Genomic DNA, 18,124 nt, shown 5'->3' on the forward strand with positions numbered 1-18,124 from the left:
GAAATGGTGCATGCATTGAGTGGATGCTTTGGATGCCAATGGTGCTTTGGTATCCATTGATGATTTCTATTAAGTAAGTGTTCCTTTCATTTCAGATATTGCAGCTAAGTAGCAAGGTAGTGTGGGCAAGATAGGTAACTTTTTGAAGATGAGCTAGTTCCAGCTAAACATACATGCACAGAGCGGCGTGCAGCGCTCGGGTGAGGATGTTCAGGAAGGGCTCCCGCGTGCTGGGCGCGTTCCTTGGCCAGGTGTAGCCGCTGCTTGTTGAAGCTGCGGAAGAAGTAATGTCTGTGAAGATTGTTTCAGGAACTGTAGATACCAGACCCTCAGTCGTGGAAAGCGATATCTTCCTGTTGAGTGTAAGAATGAAACTCATACATGATAGTCCTTTCTGCAGAAACTTCTGTGAGGCTCTGTGGTTTCCATAGCTCTAACTGCCTCAGGCGGAAGTGGCTATGCCTGAACTTACCGACGTTATGGGGATAATTGTGGAATAGACTAAGATCATGAGAACTGTAGCAGCAGAATTTGATAGTTTACGTGATGGTTGTGTTTTGGAGGCCAACATCAGAAGCTTTTCTTCTGAGTTCTCTTGTGTGAGTACTTAACAAAGCCTTTCTGAATTGCAGTTTGTTCATATCAACAACTTAAAACTCATCTGCAGAGCACACCAACTAGTGCATGAAGGCTATAAGTTTATGTTTGACGAGAAGCTGGTAACAGTGTGGTCTGCTCCTAATTACTGCTATCGCTGTGGAAATATTGCTTCGATCATGGTCTTCAAAGATGTAAATACGAGAGAACCAAAGTTATTCCGGGCAGTTCCAGATTCAGAACGTGTTATTCCTCCCAGAACGACGACGCCGTACTTCCTCTGAGGCCGTCGCCTGTCCTGCTGACCCGCTTCTCTGCCCTCCTTACCCCGACTTTCTTGTATTACCCTCTTCAACATACTTTTTATGGAGCACTTTGCTGCTGAAATGCTGCCTCTTGCCTTTTTTTTTTTTAAATTTTAAATTATCTGAATTTATTGTTTGTTATGGTGTCTATAGCAGTGTCTTTCTATCAATTTTCCCTCCATCACATCCCCACCTTGGACTCATTTGAGAAGACTTGAGATATGTCTTAATACTCACATTGCTGCATGTAGCTCTTACGTACTTACTGGGCTGGGGAACAGGATGTGTTTCCATTTTTAAAACAACCAGTTGACAATTACACCAAAATCTCTTTTTGTATCATTGAGCCTTTTGTTTTTGTTTGGTAAATTTTAAGAAATTTCAGCAGCAAAGTTGTAACTCGGTGGGCATGGTGGGCTGCAGAAGCCTCCAGTTATGTGCCCCTGCCCCGGCTGTACACTTCCATTGTCCTCTGTTGGATGACATTTTAATGGATATAAAATAAATTGGTCTAAAGGGCTGCCCTTCTTGTTGTGTTTTTAAATTTTAGTTAAAAACTGCTACAGCTTATGACTTTGTATATTAAGAAAATTGTAATGATCTTTTTCAAATTCCTTGTATTTTTTAATAAAGTAATCTGAAATCCAGATAGGTTAAGTCTAAGAAATTTTAAACAGCTTACATTGTTAGCTTACCTCTCTTCTTTTTTCCTAATCAGAGTTCCTGACTCTTTGAGTTTTGAGTTTAAAACTTCAAATGAAATGCAGTAGTATTTATTAAAAAAAAATCACTAAAGTGTGCCTAAAGAACGTACTGCCATATTAATGCTTTGGTTATATCCTCTATAATTATAGAGCAGCATTTAATAATACTTGTCATGCCGATGGTTCATTTGATACCAGTGGAGTAGAATGCGATATTCTGGTTTACAACCTGTCAAGAGTATCAGTAACTAAAATCTATGTACTTTTCAATAGGAGTCATTATTCTCTTGCTGTAACACTTGACCTTAACTTTTAGAAAGTGTTCATTTTGTAACTGCAACTGGAAAGGTTGAAAAGTCAGGTCTCTTGTATTTGTAAACTAATCTGAAACAGATTATTTAAAGTGTAGCAAGAAATAAATTGTCCTTTTTTTGTAAAGGTCTGTGATACCATATTTTGGCTTTGAGTAAATGGTTTGAATATCCAAAGGGTTGTGATGATCAGTTCTTGATATGCAACTGTCCACTTTCATAAGGACAGATATTCCAGGATCTCTTGTGACAGAGGTCATAAATGCTGTTGGAATGTTCCATTTTGTTAAAACTTGGTATCCCTTTACTGCTATAATTCTTGTCATTCCAGGAAATCCATGTGAAGCCAGCCAATTAATAAAGCACTTTAGCATCTGTTCAGGTGGTTTTGAAAACTGTTCCCCTTCAGGATAAGAACTTCCAGGTCACCTAAAAATGCAATAAAAAAATTCTTTCTAGTCGAAGCTTCTTGGCACATAATATTTCATCAGGGTTTCCTTTTCTTGAATGAGCACAATAGTGTTTTTATTTTATTTTTTTCCCTAACCATTCAGCTCCTTGTACAATTTTTAATTGTATAACTATAAAAGAAGTGGCTAAGGCATTTGCTGCACACACTTGAACTTTTGTTGAGCCAGTAACGCTAAGTGTTACCGCTCTGACTCCAGTGTGATTCAGGTGGAAAGTTCTTTTTACCTTACAGGGATATGTAGCTGTGTATTTTTACTAATTGTGAAACACTGGAAATAATGATGCAGATAACTTGGTGTGGTCTTGGTGTAGCTCCCTCCCTGCAGTATTTTTTTCCCCTGTTAATCATAACTTGTGTATTTAAGTGCTTGCATTCCACTGCTTTTAAGTTGTACCAATAAAATCGGTAACCCTTTGCCTCCTCTTCCCGACTGACACTCCTGATCTTTTTGTGTTGCAGTTGTTTTCATTATCCCTGTAATGTGACGTTTATTTTTAAGTCATGATATACTGCATTTGTCTGTCACTCGTTGGGCATGTGCCAATACCAGTCTGTCCATTCCTGACCTGCCCTTTCTGTATTGCCTGATAGCTCTTCAACTGAATAATGAATGGCTTTGTGCATGGAAAAAAATAGTTTTTACTGCTAGACATGTAAAGGGAAGAAAGAGTGAATGTATTGGACTTTGTAAGCCTGGAAGGAGTATTTGGATCCCTCTGCTCAATAAGGGCTATGTATCCTGTGGCAGAAGACACTTGAAACCTATAGCTTTGGAAGCAGGAGGGTCTGTCATTCCCTGTATCTGGTCTGAATGTAAAATCCCTTCTGTTGTATTAACGGGGTTAAGAACTATTTTTATTTGCCTATGATGATGGTATTCTTGTTTTCTAAATAAAGTGTCCTAGGCTCTGGTGAGAACTGTCGACTCGGAATGGCCAGCCTCTCCCCTTCCTCTCTCGGCTAGCTTCCCTTAGGTTAATGCATTTCCCCGAGAAATCTCTCTACGGGAAGCGTGTTCATGTGCGTGTGATCCTGACAAGCCCGGATCAAGAGTACATCTGATCCGCAGCCTGCATCGACTCCTGTTCTACCGCGATGTCTGGAAGTGTTGGAGATTCTGACGTCTTAAACTCTGGGTTTTACTTTTGACATAAGGTTTGAAACCTCATTCATTGCATTTCGATCCGTGCGCTTTGCTCTGTGCCAGCACCAGTGTTTGGAAAATGCATCTGTTGTGAAAGCAAGTCAGGACTTGGTGAGCCTCGTTCATGGTCAGAGAAATCATTGCTTTCCATCTGGTGCCGGGAGATCCCGTGCCTGGAGCCTGAAGAGATTGAAGCAAGAATGCAGACTTTGAAATGTCACTGTTTTTTAAAATGTCCTATTTGTAAAGCACCTTCAGTTCTTTGGATGAAGGGTGCTCTCTCCTCTCAGTGTGAATTAATAAAAAGATTATAGGAAGTTTGTCAAAAAAAATTAATTTTTATCTACTGCATAACCCGTAGTATGTCCTGACAAGAAGTTAGCATTTTATATAACATTTTAAATTAAACAAAGCTTGTTCCTTTACTTGGTGGCTTGACTGGAGGACAAGGGTGCAACTCCTTTTCCTTCTGCCTTGGACGCTGAGCTGTGTCCGGTTCCTTCAAGGCAGTATTCAGGCCGGTCCAGAACCTCGCTTGGTGAGGTGACGCAACTTCAGATGGCATTTTACAGTGTGCGCTGAGCCTCACAGAATCTGCAGCAGTAAAACAGCAGTAGGTCCCCTAGAAGTTTTAAAAAAGACTTATTTATTCACAAGGCATATTTAGACCAAAGGAGACCGAGATCTTCCGTCTGCTGCTTCACTGCCCAAATGGCCAGGAGCCTGGTCGTCCCTCTGGTCTCGGTGATGGGGTGGGGTCTCCCTCCCCGCTGGGTCGGCAGCAGCTGGGACTTGCCGGAGGCACACATGATTTCTGAGGAACTTGGCTCCTTCCTGCACTCCAGCTGGTTCATCTTCTGGCAGTTCGTGGTCAGCGTCTGCCTTCCTCCTCTTTTAGAGGAAGCTTGAGCTGGCGTGGTTCTCACCAATGTTCTCTTCGTTCAGAAATCCATAGGTCTGTGTATGTCAACACTCTTCCACCGCACCTACGGTCCCGGAGGGCGCTGTGCTTCCCTGCATTCCACCTTTGTGAAGAGGGATGGAGGAGCAGGGGTTTTGGGATGGGTTGTAGCTCAAAAACAAAATGAAAACCACCATGGGCGTGCCTTGCAGCAGTGGCTGCGAACGCTCTCTCTGCACCTGGTCAGTTGCCATGTATGCCCTAGGCTGTGTTATCTGAGGATCCATTAATTACATTATCTTTATTTTTTATACCTAGGTGAGAAAACAGGCTTAGCAGCGGTTAGGTAACTTGCCTGAGGTTTTCCAGGGGAGCTGGAATTTGAACCCTGGAGGACACACCACAGGGAATTGTGGTGTTTAAGATTTATTTGTTTATATTGGAAAGTTGGATATACAGAGAGGAGGAGAGATGGAGAGGAGGATCCTCTGTCTGCTGATTCACTCCCCAAGCGGCCACCATGGCTGGAGCTGAGCAGATCTAAAGCTAGGAGCCAGGAACTTCTGGGTCTCCCACATGGGTGCAGGTGCCAAGGCCCTGGGCTGACCTCAACTGCTTTCCCAGGCCATAAGCAGGGAGCTGGATGGGAAGCGGGGCTGCTGGGATTAGAGCCAGTGCCCATATGGGGTCCCCGTGCATGCAAGAGGAGGACTACTGTGCTCGGCCCAAATTGATGCTGTTTTAAGGAGTATTGGTTATTGTAGCGTTGTGAGCTTGAAAGCATTAGGTTCTCTGAGTCTTAAAACATTTCTGTGTCCTCAGAAGGGTATTGGGCTGGGTTAATCTCAGTCGTGAAGACACATACGTCAGAGTGCAGTTCCTGGCCCGTTGCCGCCTCTGGTTGAGTGCTCTGTTCACGCACTGTTTGCCCCTTCCCTGAGCCTGGGAAGTAGCACTAACACAAGCCAATATATAATTGACATTTTAATTGTTTATCTTTGCTCCCACTGATTCACTTCCCAAATGTGGGCACCCTGTCTCGGTCTCCGGTCTCCTGTGTGGGCAGTAAGGGCTCACATGCTTAGACCATCACCTGCTGCTTGCAAGGTGTGTGTTAGGAAGGTGGAGTTAGAAGTAGACCCGGGACTCAAACATAAGCACTTGGGGTGCTTCATATGGGGTGTGGTTGTTGCAAGTAACTTTAGCTTGCCCAACCCTCGCCCCTGTTGTGGTCTGTTGAAGGATGATAGATCCGTGGAAGGAAATGTTCCGTGCAGGTTGAGGTCACGGGCGTATTCAGAGGGGGGACGGGTCCGTTCAGTATGGCCTGGAGTAAGGGATCTGCAATCCGAGTAGGAACAGAAGCGCAGGTTTTCAGAACTTGGGGACACAACGCGACTTGTACTTGGTAGGGACATGAATAGCTGCAGCATTCCTGACAGAATGACTGCCTGGTCTTGGAGTCAGCCAGTTATGGAAGATGTGGAAAATTGGGCAGAGAATTTTAATCAGCACTTGAAGAAATGCGAGATACAGTGTTCAGGGTTACATCTGTGAGTTAATGCTCGGGTCCGCCCTCCCACCACCCTCCCACCCCCGCTCCTGCATAAGCAGACAATATTCTGGAGTTCTTCCCTCGTTGTGGCTTGAGATTGACATGAACAGTTATAAAATATTAGTGGCAGTGGGTAGCAGAGGCTCAGCAACATTTGTTCCTTACCAAAGCCATGTAAGTGATGCTGTGGCAATTTGCCATGAGTCTTCCTAAAAGGAAGGTCGTGTAAACATCAGAGATACAAAAATAACCATCTAGAATAAAGGACAGGTTTGTTTTGGGTGGCCATTTATGGATATCAGTGAAAGACTCAGCTCCCAGCTGTTGGTGTGTGGCAGATGCTCCCCGAAGTATGTACTAATGGTACTGTCTTCAGAGAAGCGTCTTCCTCCTGATTCCAACATGATAAAGACCAAACATTGCATTTAGGATTAGGGGTGGAGAGAGGCCTCACCACCTTAGAATGTGATCATTTGTTGGTAAGCTGTGCCTTAATTACAAGGTCAGACTTTTTTTTTTAAGATTTATTCACTTTTGTTGCAAAGTCAGATATACAGAGAGGAGAGACATGTGACCACAATGGCCGGAGCTGTGCTGATCAGAAGCCAGGAGCTCTTCCTGGTCTCCCACGCGGGTGCAGGGTCCCAAGGCTTTGGGCCATCCTTGACTGCTTTCCCAGAACCACAAACAGGGAGCTGGATGGGAAGCGGAGCTGCTGGGATTAGACCCGGCGCTCATATGGGATCCCGGTACATTCAAGGCAAGGCCTTTAGGCGCTAGGCCACAGCATCGGGCCCCGTGCCAGACTTTTTAAACCAGGCGAAGGTAACTGATATTCTGCCTAGGTATTGATAAATTTGCATGCTTAGGCTTGTTAAAAAATGCAGTTAAGTTTATTTTCGAATTAGCTGGCTTGAAGCTTAGTTATGTGTGGTGTCACAGGATGGTTAGTACGCACACAGGCATCGGTTTTGTTTGGATCCTCCAAAATGGAACACGTTGCTTTTAATGATGGCTTCGATTCTGTGTCAATGTTGATTTTTCATTCATGATTTTTAAAAAAATTCCTTGCTTTTTTAAAAAGATTACACCCAACCTAAGGATCTTCCCTGCGGAGGATTGGACATCGACATGTGCCTCATTTTGGTGTGTTCTTGTAGTTTTATACCTGAATTCTTGAGGAGGGGTAGCGATGAGCGGTTAAGATTTCAGCAAGATGTAGAGACAGACTGAATTTGAGGTGGTTCGAGAAAGTAAACTTATTTGGGAGAAGTGCCTCTCTCCCGCACATGGCAGAGGAATTTTGGAAATTGCGTGGCTTGGCATTTTTGCGTGTCGCAGAGGCGGGAGGCTGCAGCAGGTGTGAGATGAAGGGCGCGGAGCCCTGGAGAACCTGCAGGCAGGTGTCTGGCGCCAGAGGTGCAGATCCCACTTTCCGGCGCACGGTGGCGCTCAGGTCTCCCCTGGTGCTGCTCGCCGTCTCTAAGGCACCTCTGCTGCCACCTACAGTCTCAACCAAACCTGTGGGTGGGCAACGCGGCATGTGACAGCTCCAGCGCCCAATCGGCTGCGAGGCTTCCGGGCACCCTGCAGCGCCAGCCAATGGGCGCGCAGGAGAGGCGCGCAGGAGGCGGGCCCCGCGGCCAGTTTGGCAGAGGCGCGAGGCCCTCCTCCCGCCTCTCCGCCTACTCCAGCCTCCGCCGCCTCATCTTCCCGAGCGAGCCCTGCGGCCGCCGGAGCAGCTCCCGCGGCGGAGCCGGAGCCGGATGGTCAGAGGAGCCCGGCAGCCCCAGCAGCCGCGGAGTCGCCTGGCCCCCAGGTGGGGCGGCGGCCGGGGTCGCGCAGAGGGCGGGGGCGAGCGAGCGGGCCCGGGGGCGCTGACTCCGGAGGGCGGGGGATGGGGGGCAGGCTGGGGGGCGTCCAGGGCCGGGGGCGCGGGCTGCGCGGCGGCCGCCTGCGGGGGGCCCGGGGCGCGGGCCGGGCGGGGAAACGGGCACCCAGTGCGGCGGGGCCGGGAGGGGCCGCGGAATGCGGGGGGCGCGGGGCCTGGAGGGGCGGGGCCGAGAGGGGCCCTGCACGGTCGGGAGGGGGTGCGCGGATTGCGGGGTGACGAGGCAGACAATGAGGCGGTGGAGGTGGGTGGTTGGGGGGACGGGGTGAGCACGGTGGCATCGAAGGCGAGGGCGGGATGCCGGAGCGGGAGGCTGAGAGGGCGCTGGGGGAGCAGCGGGTCCCAGGGTGGGAAGCAGGGCGTCGTGAGGTCGGGGTGGGCTTGGAGCGCCTCTGCTGCCCGGCCCCTGGGGACCCCGAGGTCCGAAGCTGGCACTTGGAGTGACAGACTGTTTGTTTGGTCTGTAGAATCACGGGCACGGTGGAGAAGCCGCCTCGAAAACGGAAAAGCAGGTAAGCGGGAAGCGGGCGCCGGCGTGTTGGCCTCGTTGCCCGATCACACCTGTGCCGTACCGCGCCGTTGTACACTGTCGGTGAATGAACTTGGTGATTTGACCCGCGGTGTTTCTCTTTTAAGGACTTAAAATGACTACTAATACATCGCTCCCGTTCCCTTCCCCCGTTTTTCTATCTAGAATAATGCAGAAGACACGGTAAATCGAGAAATTCTAGTTTTGTACTTTGGTCAACACATCAGGCCGTGTGGTGCAAGTATTTGGTCCTTAGTCGAGATATACACACTCCATTATAAGTTATATGCATTAAAGGCCTGGTTCTGCCACTTGAAAAAAAAAAAAAACAAGAAAAAAGGCATATTTAACTTATTTGAAGGACAGAGTTTCCGGAGAGAAGGAGAGAGGGACAGGTCATCTGCTGGTTCACTTCCCAAACGGCCACATGGCTGGACCTACGAGTCAGGAGTCTCTTCTGATTGTCCCAAGGGACCTAAGTACTTCCAAGCATTTGGACCATGCTTTGCTGCTTTCTCAGGAGCATCAGTAGGAAGCTGGAGCGAGAGTGGAGCAGCCAGGACTTGCGCTGGTACCCAGGTGGGACTCTGACGTCGTGGGTAACAGCCTTTTCTGCCCTGCCGGGGTGGCAGACGCATGCTGCTTCTGATGAGCGTCCTGCGCAGGCACCGCCAGGAGCAGCCGTGGTGTCCTGGTCACTCAGCTCAGCGGCTCCTGGCCGTTGAGAGCATTGGTGCCATCTCCTCATTTCTCTGGTTTTTGTCTGAATAAAAAAATAAAAGATTATCCAGGATCATATATAAAGAAAATTGCAGCTTCCCCGGGCTCTAAAAAGTGAGTTTTTAAAAAGATTTATTTATTTTTATTGGAAAGTCAGATATACAGAGAGCAGGAGAGACAGAGAGGAAGATCTTACATCCGATGGTTCACTTCCCATGTGGCTGCAATGGCTGGAGCTGAGCTGATCTGAAGCCAGGAGCCAGGAACAACTTCTGGGTCTCCCAGGTGGGTGCAGGGCCCCAAGGCTTTGGGCCGTCCTCGACTGCTTTCCCAGGCCACAAGCAGGGAGCTGGATGGGAAGCGGGGCTGCTGGGTTAGAACCTACATGGCATCCTGACCTGTGCAAAGCGAGGACTTTAGCCACTAGACTACCATGCCGGGCCCCAGGTTGGGACAACCAGCATACATTTTTAAAGATTCCATGGGCAGGACTAAGATTTCCCTTAGGAAACAATTCTGAGATTGTTTTGGGAACAGGCAACAGAGTGCATTTGAGCATTGTGGCCCCATGAGTAAGATGCCACACTGGTGTCCTGTGTTGGAGTGTGGGGGACTCCTGACTGCTGTGCTTTGACCCAGCTCCCTGCTAGTGCACTTGGAAATGCAGTGAGGATGACTCAGGGTCCCTGCCATCCACATGGGAAAACTAAGGTGCAACTGTTTCTGGATTCAACTTGGCCCAACTCTGGCTATTGTAACCATACGGGAAGTGAACTAGAAAATCGAATATCTCCTTTTCTGTTTCTCCCCATCACCCTGCCTTTCAAATAAATAAATTAAAAAAAAAAAAGACCGCAAAGATAGGTGATACAATAAGAATATTGTGATTGGTGTTGTGTAGCATGCAACCCTGGCATCCCATATGAGTGCGGTTCAAATCCTGGCTGCTCCACTTTCTTTCTTTTTTCTAAAGATTTATTTATTTATTGGAAAGTCAGATATACAGAGAGGAGGAGCGACAGAGAGGAAGGTCTTCCATCTGATGATTCGCTCCCCATGTGGCTGCAATGGCCAGTGCTGCGCCGATCCGAAGCCAGGATCCAGGAACTTCTTCCAGGTCTCCCACGCAGGTGCAGGGTCCCAAAGTTTTGGACCGTCCTCGATTGCTTTCCCAGGCCACAAGCAGGGAGCTGGATGGGAAGTGGAGCTGCCAGGATACGAACCGGCACCCATATGGGATCCCTGGTGTGTTCAAGGCGAGGACTTTAGCTGCTAGGCCATGGCGCTAGGCCCATGCTCCACTTTCAATTCTGGTTCCAGCTAATGTACCTGGGCAAACAACAGAATATGGCCCAGTGTTTGAGCCTGTGTACCTTGTCAGAGCCCTGGAAGAAGCTTCTGGCGCCTGGCTTTGGACTGGCCCAGCTCCAGTTGTTAACTCCATTTGGGGAGTGAACCAGCAGGTGGAAGATCCATCTTTCTCTGTCTCCTTCCCTGTCCCCCCCCTCCAACTTTGTCTTTCAAATAAATGAATAAATTGTTTTTAAAAAGTTGTGTTGCAATGATCTTTTTCGTATTGTGATGATAGAACTTCTCAGTATTGGTGCTGTAGCTAACATGGCAACACTTGAAATGGGTTTGTTTGTGAATGGATCCTAAGCATGCCATCAAGTTGGCCTTCTGTACAGAATCGGCAACTATTGCATATTCTATTATGCCTTGGAAAGTACTTGCTGAAAGTGTGATTTATGGTTTAGTTGATGTGAAATCATTCTCTTTTATCAGTTTTGAAGCTGGTGAGCCAGTAAACGTGTTGGAGCAGAGGGACTTAGTGCATGATGAGGCTCAGGTGATGCAGAACGCGTGGTATTCTGATGCCCTGATCAACTGTGCAGGACCAAGAGAAGTGTTAATATCAGGAAAAGTAGGTGGTGCGGAAGCCTAGCGGCTGTTTAAGTCCTTGCCTTGCACGTGTTGGGATCCCATATGGGTGCTGGTTCTAATCCCGGCAGCCCCGCTTTCCATCCAGCTCCCTGCCTGTGGCCTGGGAAAGCAGTGGAGGACGGCCTAAGGCCTTGGGACCCTGCACCCGCCTGGGAGACCCACAAGTTTTTCCTGGCTCTTGGCTTTGGATTGGTGTAGCACCAGCCATAGCAGCTGCTTGGGGACTGAATTATCAGATGGAAGATCTTCTCTGTCTCTCTTCTTCTCTGTATATCTGATTTTCCGATAAAAAATAAATTAAAAAAAGATTAGGAAATGTGATCTCTTTATGCTTTTGATAAATTCTAAAGCATTCAGTAAGTGTGTGCGGAATGTTGGAGTTAGGGGTCATAGTCTTTTTAGGACCAGGTAGGAATAAGACCCATGATTGAGAGCTTTACTGTATGGTTTGGGTCATATTTATTATTATTACATTAGGAATCCAAGCACCACTTTGATGCTGTGCGTACTTTGGTTAGGAAGCATTTGAAGGCATTCTGGTTCTGACTTTTTGGCCCGAGTGAGAAACGGGCACTGCAGTGGGAGGCAGGCCCTGATGGACCCTGACGTTAGAGGTAGTGTAACGGCTTTTTGCCAGTATATGCAAAGGAGCTGTAGTGATCCTGTATGCTGACAGAGCCTGTGGTTCCCATAGACTTTCCTGTAAGCCCTGAAGGCTGGAGGGCTAATTGAGGGGGTGGTAGAACTGCTGAGATGGCAGAGTCTGGGTGTAGACAGCCAAGCTGAGGTCTTGGCTGAGTTCAAGACTCAGGCCGTATCCGGTGTGCTTCCAGGAGGGGGAAAGTGGGTGGAGGTTTACCTATTGGATACATTTAACCATGGAGGCTTCTTGTGTTGTTGCCACTCTGCAACTGTTGCAGATAGAGACCTGAAGCACTGCTTCCTGTCCTGAAACAAGGGGGACCTAGCCTCAGGTCTAAGAAAGTCCTGCAGCTGTGAATTTCAGCATTTCTGATGAAACAGCTGGGACTTGAACTGGTGCTCACCTGGGATGCCAGTACCACTTTTGTACCCTCACATTGCAACACTGGCCTCTCAGTCCCTCTGCATTGGGTGAGCCAGTGGGTGGCAAGTTGAGATGGTTCAGTGAGGCAGTGCGTGTAAAGTACCTGGAGCAGTTGCACGCGCTGAAGACTCCGTCAGTGAGAACTGTGACCATTGTTTTGCTTTTTCCTTCTAACCTGTTTAAAAAAAAAATCAACTTTGTTAGGAATTATTTACGTGCTGTAGTAATGTTTGTTGCTCAGTGGGAGGCGTCTCAACTGCTGTGTTCAGTTGTGTAGTCTGTCTCTCGTGCAGTCAGGGGACAGGTACCTCACCCCTGCTGCCTGCTGCCCTGCAGCCCACACGGCTCTGTGGCCATGACTGGCGACCTTGGGATTTTATTGCATTAAAAAAAAAAAAGGTTTTATTTGAAAGGAAGAGTTGTGGGGTGGGGAGCTAGATTTTCCATCGACTGGTTCACTCTGCAGATGGCAGCAATAGCTGGGACTGGGCAGCCAAAGCAAGGAGCCAAGAGCTTCATTCCGACCTGTCGTGTGGGTGTAGGGTCCAAGCACTAGGGCTATCTTACGCTGTTTGCCCAGGTGTGTTAGCAGGTAGCTGGATGGGAAGCGGAAAACCTATGTGCAAATGGAATGTCCGCAAACAATAATACCACAGTGCCAGCCCCTATTGATTTTAATTTTTATTTGAAAGGTGGAGAGAGGGAAACACCCTCAGTGCACTGATTCGCTCCCCAGATGCCTGCAGTAGCCAGCACTGGACAGGCCAAAGCCAGGAGCCAGGAACTTAATCCCAGTCTCCCACAGGGAGTGGCAGGGGGCCGAGTGCTTTGACCGTCCGTCACTCACTGCCTCCCACGGTGCACATGAGCTGGATGCTAGGGTTGAAGCTGGACCCCAGCCCTAGCTTTATCTGAAGCGGTGGGCTAGACACCCACTTCTGATCTTTATATTTATCACTATATCTTTCTGCAGCTTTATCTAAATCAAATCATGTAGTCATGGTGTCTGACTTCTTACGCTTGGCATGATGCTTTTGGGATTCATCTTCTATTATTATATGTAATTGTTATTAATTCCTCTTTTATTGCTGAAGAACATTTCATTGTATGATTTTACCACCAGTGGCTTCTATCTGCTCCCCAGTTGACGGCTCTCTGGCTTGTTGCCAGCTTTTGGCCACGTGGAAGACAGCTGTTAGCAGCCTCTGGGTTCAGGCTCTTCAGGCCTGAGTTCCCATTTCTTTGAGTACATGACCAGGAGGGGACTTGCTGAGTCTTAGCAGTGGTAGATTTTTAAGAAACTGCAAAATCGGGCCCAGCGCGATGGTGCAGTGGTTAAGGTCCTCACCTTGCACGCCCGGGATCCCATGTGGGTGCCGGTTCTAATCCTGGCAGCTCCACTTCCCATCCAGCTCCCTGCTTGTGGCCCGGGAAAGCAGTCAAGGACAGCCCAAAGCTTTGGGACCCTGCACCTGCGTGGGAGACCTGGAAGAGGCTCCTGGCTTTGGATCGGCATAGCATCGGCCATTGAGCTCACTTGGGAAGTGGATCATTGGACGGAAGATCTTCCTCTCTGTCTCTCTTCCTCTCTGTATATCTGCCTTTCCAATGAGAATAAAATAAATCTTTAAAAAAAAATGAAACTGCAAAATCGTTTTCATGGTGGGCTGCACCATGTTGTTCCATGCTGACAGTGTAGCTGACTGCATTTGCTCCGTGGCTGCATCACTGTTTGATATTGTCTGTTTCTTTTGGACTAGCCTCACAGGGCTGTTACCAGCACAGAGTGACCCGCACATATCAAGGCTGCGCTGTTTGCTAAGTTTGAGACAGACGTGCACCTGGTTGCCATTTGCTGACTTTGGAGGCACATGGCCTTGTGGTATATATTTGCCTTTTCCCACCGACTGATGAATTTGAATAGCTTTATGTGAAACTTCTGTGAAGTGTGTAGATCACGCACATTTCGTTGGTACTTATCTAGCTGTCAGGATTCTCTGTATGTGTGTCCCAGAACAGTTTTGACTGTTGGGGGGTATTTTGTGCCACTGCTGGGTTGCCTGTTACTTTTACTAACAGTTTCTTGAGCAAATTTTTGCTTGAATGATAGATTGAGAGGGGATGTCTTCCGCCAAGAAAGCACGTGTGAGAGCAAAAGCAAGGTGCGTGGCCGAGAGTGTGGGTCTTGTTTGGGTTCTACTGAGTGAGAACTGTTTCAGTGAACCGTCCTACTGATGAAGGAAAAATGCAGATTTGTTGCTGAGAGGGACTTGGGAGACAGATTCAGAAGCCTGCAACAGAGAGACACAGCTTCGAGAGCGTGTGGGATGAAAGGCAAGAAGCGGAGCATCCAGCAGTTTGGTGTGGAAACAGGGCCTTCACTTGGAAGTGAGAGAGAGCGTGGTGAATGGAGGCTCCAGAGGCTCCTGGAAAACTGGGAAGATGCGTTCTAATTCTTCGCGGCATGCTGGGGAAGCTTCGCTGTGGCCGTGGTGGCCTCAGGCACGACCCCATCTGCAGGAGCCTGTATGCTGTGGCATGGGTTGGTAGAAACCTACGGCGCGGTGCCACAGTGCAGCTGTGTGGGAGCACACGTTGCAGCGGCCACGCTGGTGTCACCGACGCTTGTTTTCTTCACGGCAGTGTTCTGTTCAGCCTGCTGGATCGGGTGGAGACCTTGCAAAGCCAGACGTCGTTTAGATACTTCAGCAAGTGTCATCCAGGGCCAAGAACTCTTAGAACACATGACCAAGGTTCTGTTAATGGTAACTTTTTTTTATTGATTGCATTGCATTATGTGACACAGTTTTATAGGCACTGGGAATCCTCCCCAACCCCCCCATGGTGGATTGCTTCACCTTGTTGCACTGTAGTGATAATTTTGTAAAAGAACGATATTCCGTTCATGCTAACAAAATCTCACTGTTCACATTTCCACAGTTGACTAACCATTTTAAACTAGCACAGAAGAACCTTAAATATCTTGGAATAAACCTAACCAAAGATGTAAAAGAGCTGTATGACGAATAGTACAAATCATTAATAAAAGAAATAGAAGACATTAAAAGATGGAGAAATGTACCACATTCCTGGATTTAGAATCAACATCATCAAAATATCCGTTTGACTGAAGCAATATACAGATTCAATGCTCTCCCAAAGACAATGCCAACACTCTTCTCAGAGCTGGAAAAGATGGTGCAAAAATTCATCTGAAGACACATCTGGAATAGTCAAGGCTACTTTTTTTTTTAACATTTATTTATTTTATTGGAAAGTCAGATATACAACGAGGAGGAGAGACAGAGAGGAAGCTATTCCGTCCGATGATTCAGTCCCCAAGTGGCCACAACTGCCAGAGCTGAGTTGATCTGAAGCCAGGAACCTCTTCCAAAACTCCCATGCAGTGCAGGGTCTCAGGGCTTTGGGCCATCCTCCACTGCTTTCCCAGGCTACAAGCAGGGAGCTGGATGGGAAGCAGGACTACCGGGATTATAACCAGCTCCCATATGGGATCCCGACATGTGCAAGGTGAGGGCTTTAGCCACTAGACTATCATGCCAGGCTCAAGGCTATCTTGAAGAACAGAAGTAAAGTTAGAAGAATCATGATTCCAAACCTTAAGACATACACAGCAGTGGTATTTAAAGTAGTCCGATACTGGTACAAAAACAAGATCAGTAGAACAGAATAGAAACCCTAGAAAAGAGCACATACATGTACAGCCCAGTAATTTGCAACAGGAAAACTGAATATAACCCAGCAGGAAATGCTGGTCTCTTCAACAAATGCTGTTGGGGCAATTGCATAGCAGCTTAAGTAAGAAACCAGACCCTCACCTTTCACCAGCTCTGCAAAGATCAAGGACCTAAGTCTGAACCCAGAAACTATCAAACTATTAGAGGAAAACATTGGAAGTACTGTACAAAATACAGGGGATTGGCAAAGACTTCTTAAAGTCACCAAGGGCCTGGTGTGATGACTTCATGACTAAATCCTCACCTGACAAGTGCTGGCATCCGAAATGTATGCCAGTTCATGTCCTGGCTGCTCCACTTCCCATCCAGCTCCCTGCTTGTGGCCTCGGAAAGCAGCAGGGAATGGCCTAAAGCCTTGGGACCCTGCGCCTGTGTAGGAGTCCCAGAAGAAGCTCCTGGCTCCGGATTGGTTCAACTTCGGCCATTGAGGCCATTTGATGAGTGAATCAGTGGGTGGAAGATCTTTCTCTCTGTCTCTCGTTCTCTTCATAATCTTATCTCCTTTTCTAATAAAAATAAAGAAATCTTTTAAAAATATTCACCAAAAGTACAGGCAGTGAAAGCCAAAATAAATAGTTGGGACTGCATCAAACTGAAAAGCTGTACAGCAAAGGAAATGATCACCAAAGAAAGAGGCAACAACAGAATGGGAGAAAATCTTTGCACACTACACAGCAGATAGAGTAAGAGTTGGATGAAGAAAGAGCTTCAGAAACTCAACAGCAGCAAAACAAACAACCCTGTTAAGTAGGCAAAGGAAATGAGCGGTCATTTTTCAAAATAACAAATTCAAATGTTGAATAGACATGAGAAAATGCTCAGGCTCCCCAGCTCTCAGGGAAATACAAATGAAAACCACATTGAGGTTGCACCTAACTCCAGTGAGATTGGCCTACATTTGGAAATTTCCTATCACTACCTGCTGATGTGGATGTGAGGAGAAAGTACCCTCCTTCGCTGTTGGTGGGAGTGTGGGTTAGTACAACCACTGTGGAAGTCGGTATGGAGAGTGCTCAGACAACTGAAAATGTCCCACTCCAGGGAGTAAACTGAAATGAAGTGAAATCTGCATATGGAAAGTGACCTGCAAGCCTATATTTATAGCAGCTCAATCCACGGTAGTGAAGATGGGGATGCCCGTTGAAAGGAATGGGTAGAGAAGCTGACTCTATGATCTGTTACACAGCGATTACAAAGAATGAAATTCTACCATTTGCAATGAAATGGTCCCAGCTGGAAACCATAATGCTCAGTGAAATAAGCCAACCCCCAAAGGACAAATATCATATTCTCTGATATAAGGCTACCTTTGTGCCTGACTTCTTAGCCTAGTGGCCTTGCATCGGCTGTGATCCTATATGGGCTGTGGGCACTGATTTGTTTCCTTGCTGCTCCACTTCCCTTCCAGCTCCCTGCTTGTGGCCCTGGAAAGCAGTTGAGGACGTCCCAAAGCCTCGGGACCCAGCACCCACGTGGAAGACCCAGAAGAAGCTCCTGACTTCAGATTGGAGCTCCTCTCCTCTGTTGCAGCCACTTGGGGAGTGAACCAGTGGATGGAAGATTTTTCTGTATCTCCTCTGTGTAAACCTGACTTTCTAATAAAAACAAATCTTTTTAAAAAGCAACCTTCGGGCCCGGCGCGGTGGCGCAAGTGGTTAAAAGTCCTCGCCTTGCACGCCCGGGATCCCTTATGGGCGCCGGTTCTAATCCCGGCAGCCCCGCTTCCCTTCCAGCTCCCTGCCTGTGGCCTGGGAAAGCAGTCGAGGACGGCCCAAAGCTTTGGGACCCTGCACCTGTGTGGGAGACCTGGAAGAGGCTCCTGGCTTCAGATCGGCATAGTATCAGCCCGTTGTGCTCACTTGGGGAGTGAATCATCGGACGGAAGATCTTCCTCTCTATCTTTCCTCTCTGTATATCTGCCTTTCCAATGAAAAAATAATAAAAATAAATCTTTAAAAAAAATAAAAAGCAACCTTCATACAAAATAGATAACAAACAAACAAACATGCATATTAGTGAACTGTATAATAGAGACTAGCATGCCAAGAAATAAAGATATGTTGAGGACTCGGCACAATGGCTCAGTGGTTAAATCCTTGCCTTGCACACAGCAAGATCACATATGGGTGCTGGTTCGTATCCTGGCTGCTTCACTTCCCATCCAGCTCCCTCCTTGTGGCCTGGGAAAGCAGTCGAGGACGGCCCAAAGCCTTAGGACCCTGCACCT

At 47.6% G+C, this 18,124-nt stretch overlaps 2 protein-coding genes across 3 annotated transcripts in view; both read left to right on the top strand.

The window, feature by feature from the left end:
• The window catches only part of PPP6C (protein phosphatase 6 catalytic subunit), a 33,461-nt gene extending 29,611 nt beyond the window's left edge, over positions 1-3,850 (top strand). For both annotated transcript variants that reach the window (XM_040963835.1, XM_040963836.1), the window contains one exon: positions 633-3,850. In XM_040963835.1, coding sequence (XP_040819769.1) covers positions 633-881 — 249 coding nt within the window. In that variant the 3' untranslated portion in view covers positions 882-3,850. The remainder of the gene's footprint in view (positions 1-632) is intronic.
• A 3,828-nt stretch (positions 3,851-7,678) lies between these two features.
• SCAI (suppressor of cancer cell invasion) overlaps positions 7,679-18,124 on the top strand; it is a 132,253-nt gene continuing 121,807 nt past the window's right edge. The window contains exons 1-2 of the mRNA XM_040962981.1: positions 7,679-7,808; positions 8,348-8,392. Of these exons, the coding sequence (XP_040818915.1) occupies positions 7,756-7,808; positions 8,348-8,392 (98 nt within the window). The 5' untranslated portion in view covers positions 7,679-7,755. The remainder of the gene's footprint in view (positions 7,809-8,347; positions 8,393-18,124) is intronic.

Source organism: Ochotona curzoniae, unplaced genomic scaffold, assembly GCF_017591425.1.
Source record: "Ochotona curzoniae isolate NIBS_2020 unplaced genomic scaffold, NIBS_Ocur_1.0 scaffold_3208, whole genome shotgun sequence".
In the NCBI taxonomy this organism is placed as follows: domain Eukaryota; kingdom Metazoa; phylum Chordata; class Mammalia; order Lagomorpha; family Ochotonidae; genus Ochotona; species Ochotona curzoniae.